This window comes from Bubalus bubalis, chromosome 22 (genome assembly GCF_019923935.1).
Source record: "Bubalus bubalis isolate 160015118507 breed Murrah chromosome 22, NDDB_SH_1, whole genome shotgun sequence".
Lineage (NCBI taxonomy): Eukaryota > Metazoa > Chordata > Mammalia > Artiodactyla > Bovidae > Bubalus > Bubalus bubalis.
This window is the reverse complement of record NC_059178.1, coordinates 56847087-56867598: the sequence shown is the minus strand read 5'-3', so window position 1 is coordinate 56867598 and position 20512 is coordinate 56847087. Positions and strand designations below refer to the sequence as shown.

At 41.6% G+C, this 20512-nt stretch overlaps 1 protein-coding gene across 20 annotated transcripts in view; it reads left to right on the top strand.

Annotated features, from left to right (window-relative positions):
- Nucleotides 1–652: 652 nt before the first annotated feature.
- The window catches only part of NETO1 (neuropilin and tolloid like 1), a 114730-nt gene continuing 94870 nt past the window's right edge, over nt 653–20512 (top strand). For 9 of the 20 annotated variants that reach the window (XM_044934453.2, XM_025273181.3, XM_044934452.2 and 6 more), the window contains exons 1-4: nt 911–1045; nt 3062–3115; nt 3353–3490; nt 8250–8498. In XM_044934453.2, coding sequence (XP_044790388.1) covers nt 1018–1045; nt 3062–3115; nt 3353–3490; nt 8250–8498 — 469 coding nt within the window. In that variant the 5' untranslated portion in view covers nt 911–1017. Of the gene's footprint in view, nt 776–910; nt 1046–3061; nt 3116–3352; nt 3491–6544; nt 7041–8249; nt 8499–10032; nt 11679–15896; nt 16067–16284; nt 16489–16508; nt 17451–17830; nt 17955–20512 lie in introns of those variants that run through there. The other 11 variants (XM_044934458.1, XM_044934460.1, XR_006547589.1 and 8 more) reach the window with 11 other exon arrangements.

The following is a 20512-nucleotide window of genomic DNA, read 5'->3' as shown; positions in this document are numbered from 1 at the left end:
GGAGTGACGGCTCCCAGCCTGGTCCTCGCCCCTCTCCCCCTCGCCCTACCCCCAGGATCGGAGCGGGTGTGATGTTCTTGCAGCCGCCGCCGCCGCCCCTTTCGGCCGCGCACCAGCCCTGGGGGCGCCGGCCGAGCGGAGCTGCGCGGCTGTACGCGGGCCGCGGGCTTCCCGGAGGGTCACGCCGCCCCGGGCTATGACTCAGGCGCCCACTTGGTAACTCTGCCATCTTCCCGCTCCCTCCCCGCCCCGTTCCCGTCCCCGCCCCCCGCCACCCGGGTCTCTCCGCCACCACCCTGCAGCCCTCCTCCCAGACGCCCACCCACCCGCTCCTCTCTCCGCAAGATCGCAGAGGTGGCGCGGAGCCCGGCGAGCCGATGACGGACCCCTTCCTCCTCCTGTCTTCAATGCCTCAGCGGACGATCCCCAAGGGCTGGACCGAGGAGGGCTGCTCCGACCTGCTGCTCGTGGTGTATGAAACTGGGGACTGAGCGAGCCCCAGCCGCCGCCGCCGCTGCGCGCTCCGTCGCTGCCGTCGGTCCGGACCTGCCCCCGCCTGGCCGCGCCGCGCGGCCCCAGCCCTTGCCCGGCCTCGGCTGGAGTGCCCCAGGGCTCGCCCCGCGCCCGCCGCCGCCCGCGCGCCCTCCTGCCAGCCGCGGCGGCGGCGGCGGTGATGCAGAGGGGGCGGGAGCAGCCGCCGGCGGCGCGGATGGAGGCACCCGGCGCCCGGGCGTGAGGCGAGCGTCACGGCCGGGATGCTGCCGGCTTCACGGCGGTGAGAGGGCGAGCGGGTGCGAGCGCGAGCCCGGGGCGGAGGACGCGCGGACTCGGATCTTGCTGCTGTGTGGGCTCGGATCGCTGGCTTTCCCCCCGCCTCACTCTCCCCCCGCTCTTCATCTGTTCCCGGTTTGCACCTCTCAACCCTCTCTCGACTCCGTCCTCTCCCTGACCACTGGAAGTCTTCCCATCTCTAAATGGAATTAGTGGAGCCTGGAGCCTCTGGTGTAAGGAACAGACATGATCTATGGACGCAGTTTGTTTCACAGTGAGTACCTCTTCCCGCCACGCCGAGCCGCCCCGGGGACCCTCCTCCCGCCTCCCTCCCCTCGTGGCCGAGCGCTCAGGGAGAGCCTGGCCCCCGCCGCGCCCTCGCCGGACCCCGCAGTCCCCGCGAGTCTGGGGCAGATGTAAACTTTCTGTATTGCAGCATCCTCGACCCGGCGTGGCGGCGGCGCGCGGCGGTGGTCCCTAGAGCTGAGTGTCGGCCGAGGAAAACAGCCTCGCCGCGCGCCGGGGTGTCGGGGGGTGGAGGGTGCCGAGTGCCCCGTGGGGACGCGCACGTGCGGCAGAGGACGGGGAGCGGGTCCCAGGGAGGTCGCAGGTGGAAGTGGGGGAGGCAGCGGGTTCGACAGCTCCTGGGAGAAGGAACGGTCCTTTCAGGGGCTTCTGGAGCCCAGCGGGCCCGTGTCGCCCCTCCGGTGGGTCGTGTGTGAGCCACCTGAACGCCACGCTCGAGGCTAGCGCGAGTGCCAGCCTAAACTCTTCCTGAGAGTGTAGATAGACCTCGAGTGTCGCTTCACGAGTGTGCGGTTCGCGTGCGGTTCAGGGGAGAGCGGGGGACTGGAGGCAAATAGCGTCACAAGTCATCGAGTAAAGGCAGGCTAAAAAGATCCGTGGTGGGAATCTCACAGGATAGAGGGAGGGTGAGGCTGCCCGTGCCACGCAGCCAGGAGACAGGCGTTGCTGCTGTGTTCCTCACAGGACACAATCCACAGTGCGGTTCCATCCGAGTAGAAACCCCAAACCAGCAGCTTGGTATTGGTGGCTGTAAACGTGTGTGTGTGTGTGTGTGTGTGTGTGTGTGTAGACATGGCAAGAGTAAGACTTTTTTTTCTACCTGAACACAGACAGTAACAACCAGTGTTTTAATCTAAAAGCAGACAGGCTATATAGAGTACAAGTAAAATAATGGACATCCTTTCTCAAACATTAATATCAGGGCTCACATATACTTTTCCTGGAACAGTCTTAATGGATGCCTTTTTAAGATCCTGTCCTGAACTTTCGTGTAGGAAATCATTGTGGATTATACCTGCCCTTATTCAAAATCATTTTTAAGTGGACTTAATAATTATAGACCTAATGAAACTGAGAGCTTTTAGATAATTGACAAGAAAATAAATGATAAAAGAGAAATACAGAAGGCAAAATCAGAAATTATGAAGACTAGATTGCTTTAATACTTCTCTCAGTTTTAGACTTTGTGAAAATACTAAGTCAAGGATGTGGAAGTAAAACAGTAGGATGCGTTTTAATGGTCTTCATAGATTTACTGTTAAGTTTTAGGTCAGAGTCTTTTTCTGATACTGCAAATCTGCCTTAATAAAATGTTTATAGAAATAACCTTTCTTAAAATTATAAAATATTCCTGGATAATACAAAGGATTGCATCAAAGTTAAGGTTAGGAGAGATTCATTTCCTAGCCTAAGCATGCTGAGGACTGGGGTTACTTGGCAGGTCAGTTTTGTAAAAGAAACATGTTTATTATGGTACTTAATGCCTTCAGTCCACATTAGGCTGTTCTTCCCTTGTTCCCCTCCCCCACCTGCCATAGGATTTGGTGAAATATTTGTTTCCTAAAATACAGTAACATTGTTGATGCAAACACTTTTCCTTTTCGTCTTTTGACCTGCTGACCCTCTGTCTTCTTTGCAAGAAGCTGGCAAAGTCATTTACAAAGGGCAGCCAGGCCACATTCCTGAAAGCCCACCGTGATGTGACATTAGTAGGGGACAATGTTGGCTCTTAGTCTCAAAGTCTGAATTTGCCTTAGGAGCTTGAGCCTCAACCATTCTTAACTGGCATTACTTCCTGAGGAGATTCCTCAATTGTCCTGATTTGTACATTTTGAATCAGTTTGTGCAAGTTCTTAGTTATCTGAGAAGGATTGACGGTAATAATCTTCTTTGATATCTTTTTATCTTTAAACTGTTATGTTGTTAATAGAATTTGGTCATTTCAGGGTACATTAATCTTCCCAATTTTTCTGTTCTGTTTCAGTTGTAGCAAGTTTAATCATCCTCCATTTGTCTGGAGCAGCCAAAAAAGGAACAGGTGTGTTTCTTTGGAAAAATTCAAGTGGGAGGCCTCTCCTCACTTGCATTTTCCTGTATTCTTCATATTCTTAATATTCCAGAATATCTGAGCATTTTATAGTGTGTATAATTGATTGGTTTTGACTAAGACAGCATTTAGAAGTTAATTTACTAATGGATATTGTAAGAATGTCCTCTCTATTTTTAGTTGTATAGAAAATTGGATAATGGGGCTTTAAAAAATTTTATTTTGCAGAAAAGCAAACCACCTCAGAAACACAGAAGTCTGTGCAGTGTGGAACTTGGACAAAACATGCAGAGGGAGGTATCTTCACTTCTCCGAACTATCCGAGCAAGTACCCCCCTGACCGGGAATGCATCTACATCATAGAAGGTGAGGGAGCCAAGTCCGGCCTGGCCGTCCCTGAGCTCAGGATGGACAGTGTGCATATAGGCATTACAGAGATTGCTTCTGGAGACCGTACACATAAATATCTCTGAGTGAAGCCAATAGCCATAAAATCTGGAATTGAGCTGATTATTGAAATGATGAGTAAAGGCTTTGTTGTTGTTGTTTAGTTGCTAAGTCGTGTCCAGCTGTTTGCAACCCCATGGACTATAGCCCACTAGGCCCCTGTGTCCATGGGATTTCCCAGGCAAGAATCCTGGGGTGGGTTGCCATTTCCTTCTCCAGGGGAACTTCTTCATCTAGGGATCGAACATGTGTCTCCTGCATTGGCAGGCAGAATTCTTTACCACTTAGCCACCGGGGAAGGCCAGTATACATAGAGACATTACAAAAATTGGTTCTGGACACCCTACACAAAAAATGTCTCTGAGTGAATCCAGCAACTATAAAATGTGGGATCGAGCTAATTATTGAAATGATTAAGTGAGTGAATGAAGTTGCTCAGTCGTGTCCAACTCTTTGCAATCCCGTGGGCTGTAGCCCATCAGGCTCCTCCATCCATGGAATTTTCTAGGCAAGAGTACTGGAGGGGGTTGCCATTTCCTTTTCCAGGGGATCTTCCCCAAACCTGGGTCTCCCGCATTGAGGGCAGATCCTTAACCCTCTGAGCCACCAGGGAATCCCTGAGTGAAATGATTAGTAAAGACTTATAAACAGGTAAATTCTGGAAAATAAAAAGAATTCAACAACTTAGTTTATTTTGCAGTTGATTTCATTGATGTGGAATTCTTAATTAATGGAATGGATGTATGATTGGTGTAATATTACCGAATGTGTAACAATTTTGGCAGCTCATCTTTTATGGGTTAAATAATTAGTAGAATAATCTATACTTTTGTTGTTTTCTCTCTTAAATAATATGAAGCACCCAAAACGTATTCATGTAGAAAGAAATGTAATCATGTAGGGTGGGAGGGAGGCTCAAGAAGGAGGAGATATATGTATACCTATGATTGATTTGCATTGTTGTAAGGCAGAACACAACATTGTAAAGCAATTATCCTCCAATTAAGCTTTTTTTTAAATTCATAATCATATTTTCCAAATATCAATCTGAATATTATTCTGAGCCTCAGTCTGTGCTCAAAAGTGACATTTTCATCCTTTCACACCAAAGTCAGCATTCCAAATGATGATGCTTCTTCTCATCAGCTTTTTTCCCAGCCCGAAGAATAAAAAGTGCTGAAAAAGGGATTCGCTTCTCTTTGAACATTTTCCATTTCCATTACCCTTGTAGACACCTCTCTATTAAGGACAATTTTTTTTAAATATATGAACATTTCATTTAGTGGTAGAAGTTCTTAATATTATGTGTTAGCACCTAATGGCCCCAAACTTGCAACTTCCCAAACACCTGTGCTCCCCGCATCACACACACACACACACACACACACACACACACACACGCAGAGTTACCTTACCAGAGTTAACCATAAAAGGTATTTATGCTCACTATTTACTTACAAGCAAGGCACATGTTAATTTGATAGGTCTTTCTTTCATGTCAAGGACAGAATTGAAAGTTGGGAAATAAAGAGAACCTCCTATCACTGTGAACCCTTCTTGAAATACTTCATGCTGCTGCTGCTGCTGCTGCTAAGTCGCTTCAGTCGTGTCCGACTCTGTGTGACCCCATAGACGGCAGCCCAACAGGCTCCGCCGTCCCTGGGATTCTCCAAGCAAGAACACTGGAGTGGGTTGCCATTTCCGTCTCCAATGCATGAAAGTGAAAAGTGAAAGTGAAGTCGCTCAGTCGTGTCCAACTCATACTGGCCCCTTTTTCATTCATACATTTCACAAATATTTACTGAACCACTCTTGTTAGTACAGTTTAGAGAGTATTGAGCAAAATAGACATGGTACTTGCCTTATGGAACCTACAATGTGGCCTGGGTACTATGCTCTTTTCCAGTAAACAATCTAAAGTGGCTCTGAGATGAGCAGTGTTTGGAACAGGGAGAAAGAGAAGGCTATAAGGAGAAAGAGATGCTTGCATTCAGTTCTAAAGACCATTCAGGACACTGCCATTCTCCGTGTAAAATAGCATGTGCAGAAGTTCAGAGATACAGTGTGGTTGGTTAACCACGTGTCGATACAGAGGGCTTTTGCAGAGGGTAAGGAGAGGGACAAGTGAGGAGGCTGGAGTGCACGTGGTCTCAGATAAAGGAGAATTTGGTATCCGTCTGCCACCTAGGCCGGTTTGGACTTGATATTGTAGACAGTGGGGTGCCACTGAAATAATCTCAGGAGAGAAATAGTAAGCTGAGATTTTGATGAAGTAACTGGAAGAAAAGAACCGAAGTGGAAACTATTGTGAAAGACCAGGTAAACCACAGGGAAACCCTGAACTACGGAAGTGACATTGATGGGAAAACGATGAAAGGTATTTGGGAAACTGAACCTTGAGTGACTGGATGTAGGGAAGGGAGAGTAGGCCATCCTGGGACTGTTTTATAGGTTCTGGCTTGGTGACGTGTTAGATGCGATCGTTATGCCACCTAAGGAATAGGGGTGGAGAAAGGGGGCTTAAAGGGAAAGCCACGTGTTCAGTTTCATGTTTATAGAGATGTCTCATGAAGAAATTGCATGTGTGGATCTTGAGTTCAGTGAATAGTCCTGGCATGAAAGTATATGTTTACAGGTGATAAATACAGAGATTGCTGTTGAGACTGTTAGTATGAATACCATCATCCAAAGGGCATTTATAGCATTTTAACTTTTTTAAAAAATAGAGATACCTGGGTCAGCCTCCAGATTTTCTCATTTAATTGGTCTTGGATGGAGCTGCAAATACTATTATATTATAATCTCACTCCTTTGGGATGTCCATGGCATCCAGTGCATTGGTCTGGAAAGAGAGGAGATAAGAAATACATAGACTAGATTTTTGTAAACTAATACGTAAGGGAGGGCAGAATAAAGAGAAAGGCGATATGGACTATGAAGGAAAAGGCAGAGAGTTTCTGGGTTATAAAGTGGTCTCTAATTTTCTGGTGATCACATATCTCAATTCTATATACGTTTTGATACCCATGCATTCATTTTAAAGGCAAGCATATACCAAAGGCTTTAGTTTTAAAGCCACTCAAGTGTGTGATATTCAATATATATTTAAGAACTGGTGTGGAGGGAACAGTAGTCATTCGGGATGATTGCTGATCACATGGGAAGTGGGCCCTCCTGTGCCAGGTCTTAACTTTCAAGTTTCTGGAGGAGTTGGTCTTTGGAGACGGTCAGGAGGCTAGAGAGCACTCAAAGGATTCGAGACAGCTGTTTGCTAACTAGGATAAACGTGTGGATATTTCAACAGCTGTGATGGCTATACTGGGGGTACCCTGACTGATTTTCAGTCTAGAATGCCAGGATTTTGAACTGTTGGCCATGACAAGGCAAGAATGGAAAGGCTTCAGCAAATGCCTCCATGCAGAGGTTTACAGAGCCGCTCACCTGATCTCACTTTCCTGTGATGAGAGCTGTAAGCACATTTATAAAGATAAGCTCATTTAGTGCAATTCACCCAACAGTGTTGTTGTTGTTTTTGACAAATCCTTAAGGACAAGTACTGTGCTTGAGCGCTGAGGGAGGAAGGTGGTTGGTGGTGGTTTAGTCGCCAAGTCGGGTCCGACTCTTGAGACCCCATGGTGTGTAGTCTGCCAGGCTCCTCTGTCCATGGGGATTCTCCAGGAAAGAATACTGGAGTGGGTTGTCATTTCCTTCTCCAGCGTATCCTACCAACCCAGGAATGGAACCTGGGTCTCCTGCACTGCCGGCAGGCAGATTCTTTACCGACAGAGCTATGAGGGAGGCCCGAAGGGAGAAGGTAGACAGATACAGTTTGTGTCTTTAGATTTAGAGAGGAGATGTTTTCTTTGTGTGTGTGTGTATTGTTTTGCTGTTGTTTGTTTGTTTTTTAAGCAAGATTTCCTCACGTAAACAGGAGTTGGTTTGGAAGTATACAGGTAGTCAAGAACGTGGGAAAACACATGGAAACTTGAAAGGGCATGCTGTCTTAGAAAACGTGAAGGCCTGGAATGGCCTGGGCTTGAGCTGTTCGTGAGGTGGAAGGGCCCTGCTGGGGCGAGCTGTAGGAGGCTTCGAAGAAACCTGTGTGTCCATCGCGTTGATTGTTCCCTTATAGCTGAGAGTCTCTGAACGAGTTTAAGCCTGAGAATGACGGGATAAGACTTGTGTTCTGGAAGAGTTACTCTTCATATTCCTCTACACACATTTCGCTCTAACCAAGACATCTGATTGGGACTACTTGAATGACTGTAGAACTCCATGCGAAGCAGATCTCAAGTGGTGTCTGACCGGAAAACTGGCTTCTCCTGAAGATACGGGAGAAGTAACGGAAAGACGCCTCTCCATTCTTTAAACCTGAATTGGGAGCCTCTCACAAAAATACCGTGACTTGTTCATTGTGTCAGACATTGAAATGGTCTTTTTATATCAGAATAGTATTTTGGGCAACCTCCTCAGTTTTAAGAATCATCCCTTAGACATTCTTACAGAAATTTAATCCCTTAGAATACTAACTGAAACAAACGTCCTTAGTGTTTCTATGTATGTCACAAAGTTGGATAGAAGTTATTATACCAGATGAAATCTTAAATAGAATCAGAAAAGTCAAACTACAAATTTAAAAAAGGACCTTCTAGACATAATCTTCCTTTCTTTTTTTTAGCTGCCCCAAGACAGTGCATTGAACTTTACTTTGATGAAAAGTACTCTATTGAACCATCTTGGGAGTGTAAATTTGATCATATTGAAGTTCGAGATGGACCTTTTGGATTTTCTCCAATAATTGGACGTTTTTGTGGACAACAAAATCCACCTGTAATAAAATCCAGTGGAAGATTTCTATGGATTAAATTTTTTGCTGATGGAGAGCTGGAATCTATGGGATTTTCAGCCCGGTACAATTTTACACCTGGTAAGTGGGGACTTGTTTTTTTCCCATCTCTGTTTTCTTCCTTAGCTCTCTTGCTATCATAGTGTAAGACCTTCTGTAAGACAACATTATCATTTCCAAAGAGATTCCCAGTTCTATTTGGAACCAAACCTACAGTGCTCTTTCTTTTCATTTCATAAATTCTGAAAGGGAAATTACTTTTCCTTAAAATTTAGCCTACTCTAGAGGTACACCGTAGTGACTCAGGGTTTTACGTGGTCATCAGCAACACAGTTAATTAGTTGGACTTCCATTATGCCGAAACATGTAATTCAAGAGGCAGTCTGTAATAGAGAAACTAATTATACTTTGAATCCCAATAAACTTGAAAAGGCAATTGCAATACTGCAAAATGTATCCATCAAAATGATCTTTGGAGAACTTGAATAAAATATTCATTTGTTCTGAAAATTATCATTTTTAAAGCAAATGGATCTTAGGATAAAGCCGTCTAATCTCTTTTTTAGAAATGCAAATCCCTAAGAGTTGTGATGAAAGGAAAAGTGAGCCCCCTAGCAGCCCAGTATTCATTTGCAAGGCCTGGCACACATTATCTGTTATTATATAATTATCCATTCTATGTCAATTTTCCTTTTAAACTGTTAATATTAAAAAAGGCCTATGATGTTGACTGGCTCACTTTATGATGAGCTATCATTTGTTACAATAAAAATTGTTATCACATTTTTAAACTTTGTGAGCATCAGGCTGCAGCAATTTGAGATTTGATGAGGTCATTTTTTTTTAAATGGAAAGATGACTCAAATTACATAAAACACATTATTTACTTATAATTACATATTTTTTTAAAGTTTGTGTGTATCGTTTTACTCAGGTTGTAACAGGCAGTAAATTAAATTGGAGTGTACATAAACTTTGTTCAAGTTTCCATCCCACATTACAGAGGTAACATCAGAGCAGGGCTGTGATGCTCCATTCAAACACTAAAATATTTTAAATAATTAATATGACATTAATGATGACTTTTATTATGATACTATAGACTAATAATACAATAATTAAAGTAAGTGAGATATAAACTCTATGTGTTAGCCTTAAACATTACTAGATTGTGGTTTTTATTATGCTTTTCTAATATTGGGTTGTTAACAGAAGTCATGGATATTTTACATGTGGCGATCAAACTTGATGTGTTCTGAAAACGTATAAACATTGTGATTACTTAATTTGGGTTTTTAATGGAAATACATATTTTCTTCTTGACTGCTAATTTGGAATATAACCAGAACCTAAAGACAATGACATGTGTTATGATCTAGGCTTTCCTAAGTTCCATTTTCATCCTGAGATTGGTAATCATGGAAATGATGTGAGGATATAGAATTGTAGTCTCATTAGAGATGTAGAGTCAACTTCATCAATTTATCAACTTAAGCAATGTGATCCAGATTCTGGCTCTATTTGAGATGCATAAATGGTGACGCTCAACTGCTGTCCTTGGTTTTCAAAATCTTCTTGGTTCTCAAGTGCTGTTCTTTGCTCCTCGTTTCTTTAGAGCCATGCTACTTCATCTGTAGAAGGAGAAGATGTTATCACCAAGAGCTACTGAATCCGAAGGGAATGTGGGGAGGTGGTTCATGAAATGATGAATACATCAAGGATAGATTTAAGCTTCTCTAGTCACTTGGACAAACTAAAGTGTATCAGGAAGCCTACACCTGGCATCTGAGGGAAATGTAGGACCATAAGAGATGTGTAAAAATCCCATGTCTGTGGAAGTGACATTCCATGGCCCAAGGCCATTGTCTGAGTGGTACCATAATCCACAACTCATTCTGTAAAGAGACAATATTGAGGAGGCCACTTAGTTGATGAAGGAGGCAGAGATTAGTGATAATTTGTCTGTGGACAGAGGAGTCTGGCGGGCTACAGTCCATGGGGTTGCAAAGAGTCAGCCATGACGGAGCGACCACAGAACACGCAGCATATAGAGAACAGGGAGTCGCAGAGACTTCACTTTAATTTGGGCTTTATTTTTATTTGGTAGTATGCTTCAAGTGGTGATTTGTGGAAGTTGAGCAGAGTTCTTCAAGTTCACTTTATCATTTAAGTTATAAAGCAGTGCTGACATTCTGAGGGCCCCCAAGCGGGATGCCCACTGCGAGGGGATCTTCCCCACTGGCCTCCAGCATGGCTGTGAGGAACACTGGTTTTAGAAGCAGATTAGGCTTCCAGTTCAGACTTTCTTATTCTTGCTTGCTATAAATCTTGGACATGATTCTTAATGTTTTATGACACAATATTTTTATTTGTAAAATAAAAATACAAATAATATTGATTACCTCAAAAGATTTGTTGGAAGATTTTTTGATTACTGACCAATGCATATTTATGGACTTTTCACTTCCTATAAGATCTCAACTATTGATAGCTCATATTTTATTAATTTGATTGTGTGTTCTTTAGAAGTAAAGGAGACTTGGCATACTTTATTGGGAGAGCAAGCATCCCACATTTTTTTAAAATTACAACTGCTGTTTCCCTGACTTTGGGGGGTGGATATGCAAAACTTAACTTTCCTGATGTCACTTTTCCTTATTAGGTTTGTTTAAGTGGGTCTAAGTCTCCACAGAAGGGTTATAGTTACTTCTGATAACAGTCATAAAATACGTTAGAGCAGAAATAGCACTGAGAAGACCAGGTGGTCTTCATTATTTTTGAAAATTTATCACAATCTGGAATCGATCTTAATTTATAGTCTCGGAAACTTGAGGTGGGCACATGAGAATTTACCCACTCTTAGTAATGAGTCCCATTAACCAAGCTTAAAAGACTGAATATACACATATATGTGTAAACATCTATGCATATACATATATGCACACATATAAAAACATACATACATTTTCAGTTAAGTGTTCCTAGGCTCACACAGCTCAATGTTTCTTGTAAGCAACCATGCATAGACATCCAGATTATAATAAGAAGATTATACAGTGAGTGTGAAATCCAAATATTGAAGCTTAACTTTGTAACTTGCATCCAGCTAAGATACATGATGATTCACCTCTATAACATGGATCATTTTTTCCCAGTGATGGTTTAGGTTTAAGCTTTTTGTTGTTGTTTAGTCACTAAGTCGTGTCCAGCTCTTTGCGACCCCGTGGACTGTAGCACACCAGGCTCCTCTGTCTCCACCATCTCCCAGAGTTTGCTCAGAATTGTGTCCATTGAGTTGGTGATGCCATCCAACCGTCTCATCCTCTGTTGCCCCCTTCTGCTCCTGCCCTAAATCTTTCCCAGCATCAGGGTTTTTCCAATGAAGCAGATCTCTGCATCAGGTGGCCAAAGTATTGGAGCTTCAGCTTCACCATCAGTCTTTCCAGTGAATATTCAGGGTTGATTTCCTTTAGGACTGACTGGTTTGATCTCCTTTCAGTCCAAGGGACTCTAAGAGTCTTCTCTAGCACCACAATTTGAAAGCATCAGTTCTTTGGCACTCAGCCTCCTTTATTGTCCAACTCTCACATCTGCACATGACTACAGGTTTCAAACTGCCATGGGTCATTTCCTCTGTCCAGTCTTGAGCTGTGGTCTTGCCTGACCAGGACACTAATTTGTGTCAACTCTTATCTCAAAACTTGTTTTTGTCTCTTAGTATCTGAGTATCTTTGACTTTCTTTCCTAGTCACCTCTAAACATAGGCCTTTAATCCCTGGCTCCTGTGTTCCTGGGAACTGCTTGTGATCTGGTGGTAGATAGTGGTGGATGGAGGTCACGTGTGGACTTGGAGGGTGAGAAGCAGAGCCAGAGAAGATGCCACCGATTCACTCTTAACAGGGATTTCCCATCTTCTGAAACATTTTGATGACTCTGCAGTTTTTATTTTATAGACTGTGACTATTTCTGGATGCTGTACCTTTACACAGTGCAGTGAGGAATCACCTAGGATTACAGTCTAGCATGCACCAGAAGGATTGTGAGATTGAGCGACAGTCAGAGAAAACTCAGCCGGTCAAACTCTGAGGTCTGCAGAAATGAAGGACAGGGTGAGGTCTGAAAAAAAGGGCTGAGGACCCCAGAGCCCTGGGGGGAGGTTCTGGGATGATCCCTCTTGGGAAAACCTCTGTGCTTCCGGTGTAAACACAGCTGTGTTGTGACATACACTTTCCTGCTCCTGAGACGAGAAATGAATTCAGAGTTACTGAGAATGTTACAAGTTACATGATGGAAAATTTGATAACCCACAGATAATCGAAAAAGAAAACATATTAAAATTGCAATAGACTGATATTATTTTCTCATCTTAATAAGGTTTTCTCATCTTAATAACATTTATTGGGAAATATTTTCTCACATGAGAAAATATTTTATAATAAAATTACCTTAATAAAACTGGAATAGTATTCACCAAACTCGTAACAATAATTACCTTAGATGATTTTGGGAGTAGGATAGTTGAGAAGGAATTGAAGAAACCAAAATAGACATATAGTGAAAATTTATCAGCATTATCAGTTTTTTTATTTTTGAAAAGGATACTATATTATTTTTGATATCACTCATATAAATAAAACTTAAGATGAATCAAAAAGAGAACATACCATAGTTGGTCATTTTAGGATGAATTTTATTCAAATTTAAAATGTATTTTTAAATAAAAATGAATTTTTAGAAGAGTGGATACCACTTCTCCACAATCCACATTTTTTTTACTTAAACAGAAAATGCCGTTTCAGTAGAGAATAACTCCCCCTGCAGCCAGCTTCCCTAGGCCTCAATTTTCTTTGCCACTTGAAAATATAAACTAAAGAGAAAATATATAACCGTATGTGCTGTTCCACCAGTTCAGAGGCATTATCAGGGACTCGGTGTGATATTAAGAAAGAAGAACATCCCAGATATTCTACTCTTGGGGGATGTAACCCTTTCAATCTCTTTAGGAACAAATCTCTCTTCTTGTTGTTTAGTCTCTAAAGTGGAGTCCAAATCTTTTGTGACCTCATGGACTGTGGCCGGCCGGGCTCCTCTGTTCATGGACTTCTACGGGAAAGAATACTGGAATAGGAAGTCAATCCCTTCTCCAGGGGATCTTCCCATCCTAGGGATCAAACCCCATCTTCTGCATTGCAAGCGGATTCTTTACCAGCTGAGCCACTGGGGAAGCCCAATTAGTCTTGTGCTTTCCTTCCTAATGGGGAGACTTTCTGCTCTTTCAGTTCAGTTCAGTCACTCAGTCATGTTCGACTCTGCAGCCACGTGGACTGCATAACACCAGGCTTCCCTGTCCATCACCAACTCCCGGAGCTTGCTCAAACTCATGTTTATCGAATCAGTGATGCCATCTGACCATCTCATCCTTTATCATCCCCTTCTCTCCCTGCCTTCAATCTTTCCCAGCCTCAGAGTCTTTTCCAATGAGTCAGTTCTTCGCATCAAGTGGACAAAGTATTGGAGCTTCAGCTTCACCATCAGTCCTTCCAGTGAATATTTAGGACTGATTTCCTTTAGGATTGACTGGTCTGATCTTCTTGTTGTCCAAGGGACTCCAAAGAGGCTTCTCCAACACCACAGTTCAAAAGTATCAATTCTTCACCACTTAGCCTTCTTTGTAGTTTAACTCTCACATCCATACACGACTACTGGAAGAACCATAACTTTGACTAGATGGACCTTTTGTTGGTAAAGTAAAGTCTCTGCTTTTTAATATGCTGTCTAGGTTGGTCATAGCTTTTCTTCCAAGGAGCAAGCATCTTAATTTCATGACTGCAATCACCACCTGCAGTGATTTTGGAGCCCAGGAACATAGTCTGTCACTGTTTCCCCATCTATTTGCCATGAAGTGATAGGAACGGATGCCATGATCTTCTTTTTATGAATGTTGAGTTTTAAGCCAGCTTTTTAGTCTCATCTTTACAGACATAGGAAATGGAAACCCACTCCAGTACTCTTGCCTGGAGAATTCCATGGAGGGAGGAGCCTGGTAGGCTCCATGGGGTCTCAAAGAGTTGGGCATGACTGAGTGACTTCACTTTCACTTTTACAGACATAAAATGTAATGTTTTTGAAATCTTCCTCTTTTGATGATATTTTCCTGAACTTGAATGTATCAAAGTTATACACATCCTATTGGAGAAGTTTAGTTTAAGGATTATGCCTCAAAGGATCAAATAAGTCAGGTCGAGTTAGGTGTTGTCATGGGATAAGTGGCATTGTCAATATTGAAATTATCAGGATATTTTGTACTTAAATAGCACGTTTCATCTGAGCAGTGCAAAGTGTTTCAGGAACATTCTGCACAATTCCTAGACTCCTTGGAAAACTCCATACTGATTCACTCCAAAGGCAATGCAAGGGATACACTGCAGTGCAGTGATTTAAATTGAATGTTTAAAAAAGATTTCTGTGCATATTAAATGATATATATTAATTAGGTAAAATACTGTCGTAGACTCAATGTTACTTTAATTATCCATTGCAGTGCTTTTTCTATCTGAAATATGTGAATATTAAAACATGTTGAAAATTACTAATTTTTCTTGTCTAGATAATCAGAGTTTAGATATGTGCTTTGGTGGTAAGAACGAAAAGCTATATTTCATCTATCTGTACCAGTTTTTCAGTAACTAAACTTTAATTTGCATTTTATACTAAAAGATGAAAGAATAAAAGAGTTTATAGGTTAATGTTAAAACAAGGACAAGGACTTTATCTGATTATTTTTTTCACCTAGAAATAAAAGATTGAATAAGTTTTGGTCAGATAGCCTTATGTTGTCTTTCTATTATCTTTACACTGTAGGCTCCCAGTATTCTAATTTCAACCCAAACAAATACTGTCAAATGGAAAATGTATGAAATGAAATTACATTTCTTCTTGAGGCTTTTATTTTTCAAGAAATGAAACTGAAAACTTGAGAGTCACAGTAGGGACATATAATAATTACCAAAGATATTCATGTAAGGGCAATTTCTCCATGCTTCAACTCTCATCCCCCCAGCCTGTGATTTGGTTGATCTGGTGTGTATAGAAGACGGCTCAAGGGAAAGGCTGAGGAATAAGTAAAGAGAGAGAGAGAGAGGGAGAGAGGCTGTTTGGTCTAGGTGGGTGTTCAGGAGAGAAGTTGAGAGTGGGAGAGAATTTCCAGGATTAGCTCCCATCTGTACAGAGAATATTGAAAGCTGTAGCAGAAGAGAAGAAAGATTTTTAAAGAAGTTTCCTGTACAGACAGAATACCTTTCCTCATCTTGCTCTTTCCTGGAAAGGTAGAGAAAAGTGTTTAGGTGTGTGTTTTATTTTTTATTTTTTGTTATTTTAATGATTAATTGTTGGACTGCATGTTTTTGAATATGATACATTTGAGACTGGTCCATGTGGAGCCTCAGGTATATTTACATTATAGGCATGTGTTTTCTTTAGATCTGAAAGAGACCTTGAAGTTCATCTCATTCAGCCTTTTTATTTTAAAGATAAAGAAAGCAGTGATCTAGAGAAGAGGCGTTGCCCAGGTTTGTGAGCTCTGTGTAGAAGTTCAATGACTGCTTGTTCATCAGTTACATAACCACTGTGCTGATACACCGTTCACAAAGGTAGAGATCATGACTTTAATTACACCACATATTATAAGTGCTTTCAGTTTAGTTATATTAAGAAATTTAATTAAGGGATAAAACTGTATCACCCACATTTCACCATTACTGGTTATGGATTTTAAAATTCACCTTTCCCATGTTGCCTGAAATGCCGTTCAGTTGACAGTGATGAAAAAGGCAATGATTTATCTTCTTTCCCTCTACCTCTGTTACAGACATCTGCCTTTTCAGCCCCCACCCCCCAGCCGGAAGTGTGTGACTCATTTCCTATTCTTCTCCAATGTCTGCTGTTACTGACCTGGTCAGTTAGCTGTGTGTAAAGTGCTCTCATGACTTGGAACCTGTGACTGATGTGCTAAATACTCAAGGAAAATCCTTTAATTTCTTCCTCCTGCAATGACTCCCTCTTCCTAACACATGTGTCTCTGACTTTTTTCAGAGACCAGTTGCTTCCAGTCACCAACAGCTTACCTCTCCCCAGGGCTGCTGTGTACAGCTGTGATGTCCAGGACACTAGGCTGAGGGAAGGAGAGCTGATTCTGTGCCCATTCAGGCGCCCCAGGCAGACCCATATCCGGAAATGGGTGCTGTTTACTAATTTCCGCAAAGGCGTCTTATGGATTATCTAGGATTATACATTGATCAATCAAAACATCGCCTCTGAACCCATCACCTTTGGACCCAATCACACCTTTGGATGTCCCAACATTCCAAGACCACCATCCACCCTCCACTAAAATTGTCCTAAAGAGAAATGGTATCATCCGAGTCAGAGAAACATTCAAGAAATACAATAAAAGAACAACAACAAAAAGCATCTGTTTTATCTCCATTTTGCATTCTTATGTTTTTTTCTAAGTGTCCATAGTTATGAGGCTTTTTGGTAAAATCTCCTAGCAAACGCTAAAATTTAACTTATAGCATATTCAAAAAGTATTATGCTTTTCAAATTATAACATCCTATATCTATATGTTTTGACTAAGAAAACATTATAGTCTAAGCTTTTTTATTTTCCAAAATTTTTCACAATTCGCCCATAGTTTAATACTTCTTATTATTTATGTGCAGAATCAATCAAATAGTTATCAGGAAAACACTCACACTGTTATTTTGTTGACCCAAAATGTCTTTCTATTTTATTATTTGTCTTCCATTATAGCTATTTAAGTGCAGCTCATGTAACTATACTCAAAGTGAACTCACAGAATGACTTAATCTCCACTTGTATTTGCCACTTACACTTATTCAACAAGTATTTATTGATTTACTGTGCTAATATTGTAAATATACAGTGTGTAAAACATCCTGTCTTCCCTACAATGAGTCCATATTCTATGAGAAGAGTAAGATATTGTGTAGTAGAATAATGCCCTTCCCCCTTCAAAAAGTTGATACTCTATTTCTATATGTATGTATGTACCTATCTCTCTATATTATTTGATTTTATGTGAATGCCATCTTTATACATAAATATGGCAGCAACTCCAACAAAATAGCAACTTGTGATCCTTTCCAGAGATGTGCATGGGATGGTGGCATTTTTGTTTGCGGCAATAATAGCTATTTGTAGAACCTGGCACTCTTTAAGCCTCTGCCTCTCCATGGCATATCTCCCTGATGCCTTTGCTTCAAAAGAGCTATGCTGTCTGTTGTTGCTTGCTCACTTGGCTAGCTTCCCACCATTCCACAGCTATGCTGACTTGCTTGAAATTCTGCTTCAGTACATCCTGATGGCATTTTCCCTCTCCAACTCGTTTCAGACACCTCACTTCACCCAGACGACCACAAGGATTACAGAGTGATTATGATACAGAAGGGACTATTCACAATCAGCAAGCCATGTACCACAGAAGAGCTAAACTTGGCTTTTAAGCAGAAGATCATATTAGTCGTACATATGTCACTTCTATTCTGTTGTCTATTGATCATAACCCAAATCAGAAGACTGTTCTATTCCCTTGGAACTTTCCTTCTGAAATTTGCACTTCAAAGCCCCAAGGAATGTCTCTAAGTGATTCAAAGAGAAATGAGATACAGAGATCCCTATTACCTTAAAACATTCCCAGACTCTATTATGCTTGCTGGTGCAGTCTGAAACCGTATTACCTTTAGCAGATTTGGCGGGCAAACAAAGTCGAATTTGTAGACTGGTCAGTGGTGGTGCTGATGAGCTAGGAAAGCAGAGATGAGGGTTGTCATGGCAATGATAGGTGAAGTCTGACATAGAGAGTTTCCACAGCATGAAAATGAGTCAGGTTTGCAGAGATCTGCTGTGGTAGATAATTGGTTAACTGGTGAGAAAATTATTCTTAGGTTTTTTGCATGGGCGTATTACTTTCCTTTAATAAGTATTTTCAAATAATATTTACAATTTTATTATTTTATTTAAATTTTCAAATAATACTTGGGATAAATAAGGTTTATCCCAAATTTAAATTCAAAGAAAATTATCATCAAAAAGTAATACAACCATGCTTATGTTTTGTTGACCACTGTTTTATCATTTGTATCATTTCTTCTGTCCATTCCATTCAGTATCCCCTTGGTTCTTGCTCTTGCTTCTGCTTCCCCATTCCTTCTTTCATTTACCTGAGTAGTGGCCACATACCTCTTTCCTTGACAGCTATAGGCAGTGTGTCTTCCACTGGCTTCTACTAACTCCTTACTGCCTTCTACTCAGAGGTTGCTGGGTCCCTAGGCTCTTCATTATGCCGCCTCACTGTACCAGCCCCGTTGTTTGGTCTGATCCCACATTTTCTAGAAAAAATTAAGATATTGTGTCCCTCTTGTTTATGAGCCCTGACATAGGAAAAATGTAATGATTCTATGAATAAATTCAGTGTTTAGTTTCCTGTTCAAATGTCGTTGTTGGCATGTATGTTCTTCGGACTACCCTTTTCATGTCTAGCTTGAGTTGTGTATCAGTTTTTCCTCCATTAACAACTTAATATGTTCCATTCTAGATCATAAAGTAATCCACAGTGAAGCCCAGCTTTTTGTTAACTTAAGGAACATTGCTTCTAAGGATGTGATTTGTTGTGTCGTCTCATTATCTATGGATGACATGTTCTTTTATGCCTAAAAGGTACCCTTGTTTTAGAAAAGTTCCTCAATAGCTTCAAGTTATTTTCAGTGTAACATCTCTGTCCTCATCAGGAAAAAATAAGTTGACACCATAACTTCTAGTACATATTTAAGTGAAAAGAGTTGTTTAGGCATTTCCTTTGAAATGTGCAGGGGAACACTCCGTTCCTCTCAGAGAATATCGGCACTATGCTAGGTCTTTGTTGCAGTCTACCTGGATGAGTCTTCAGTTTTTCATTTCTGCATAAACCTATTTTTCTCAGTTTCATGGTTTTCTAATAATTTCATATTATACGTATGTGTACATATACATGTATACATATATATATATAATATTTTGTTAAATGTTGTCAAATATGGGTCATAGTGCTAGACTGTCAAAGGTTTGACTTAGAAACTTTCTTATTATGTGACTTTTGGCAGCAGCAGTTTACTTAATCTCTTAGAGTTTCAGTTTCCTCATGAACCAGTACTTGACCCAATATCATTATGGATTTTGCTACCAACGATATAGCCAAAATATGAACATATTTTGTTGGATGTGATGTGATATTCCCTGAGGTCACATCTAAACCTCTGATTATTTCTTGGAGTCATTCAACAGCACTAGAAGAGTTTTGACCCATAGTTGGTCCAAACCGTGCAGTAAACGCTGAGATGTGAACATGACTGAGATGCAGGATCTACTCTTGAGGAACTGAGGGTGTGTTTGAGGACAGGAATATTTATACCTAATATAGTGAGTGCCACGGCAAGTGCACAGAGCGCTGGCCCCTAAAGGGTAAGTGGGGGCATCACCTGATGACAAGAGACATGTTGCTCAGTGGCATTTCCCTGCACACCCCTCCCTGCATCCTCAGCATGACCCTGTATCCTCCCGGGCTCACCCAGCCAGCTCCATCATGCCTTACTGACGTGCATTACAAAAAACTTTCTTTCTCTCCATTGACGCCAGACTTCTTGAAAGGAAGGAACTTTGGTTTATATCTTTAAGTTTCTAGAGCCTCTTCAGTGTTTGGCATGATCTGATAGTTACTGAAATTTACATGAATGAACACCTACATGAGTTAAAAGAGAAATTAATGGAGTTAAGTACCCAAAGAAGGTAGAAAGAATGAGATAGCAGGCATGTAAAAGTTGGTAAAATGTATAGCAGGAAGTCAAGATCATTTGGCATGTGGGAGCTTTAATTGCAGCATGTGGGATCTTGTTCCCTGACCAGGGATCAAACTTGGGGTCCCTGCTTTGGGAGCATGGAGTCTTAGTCATTGGACCACCAAGGAAGTTCCAGTCAAGACCATTTGGAAAGCAGAGTTGTGACTTTGTAAAAAGTTGAGATGAGACTGATTCAGATAAAT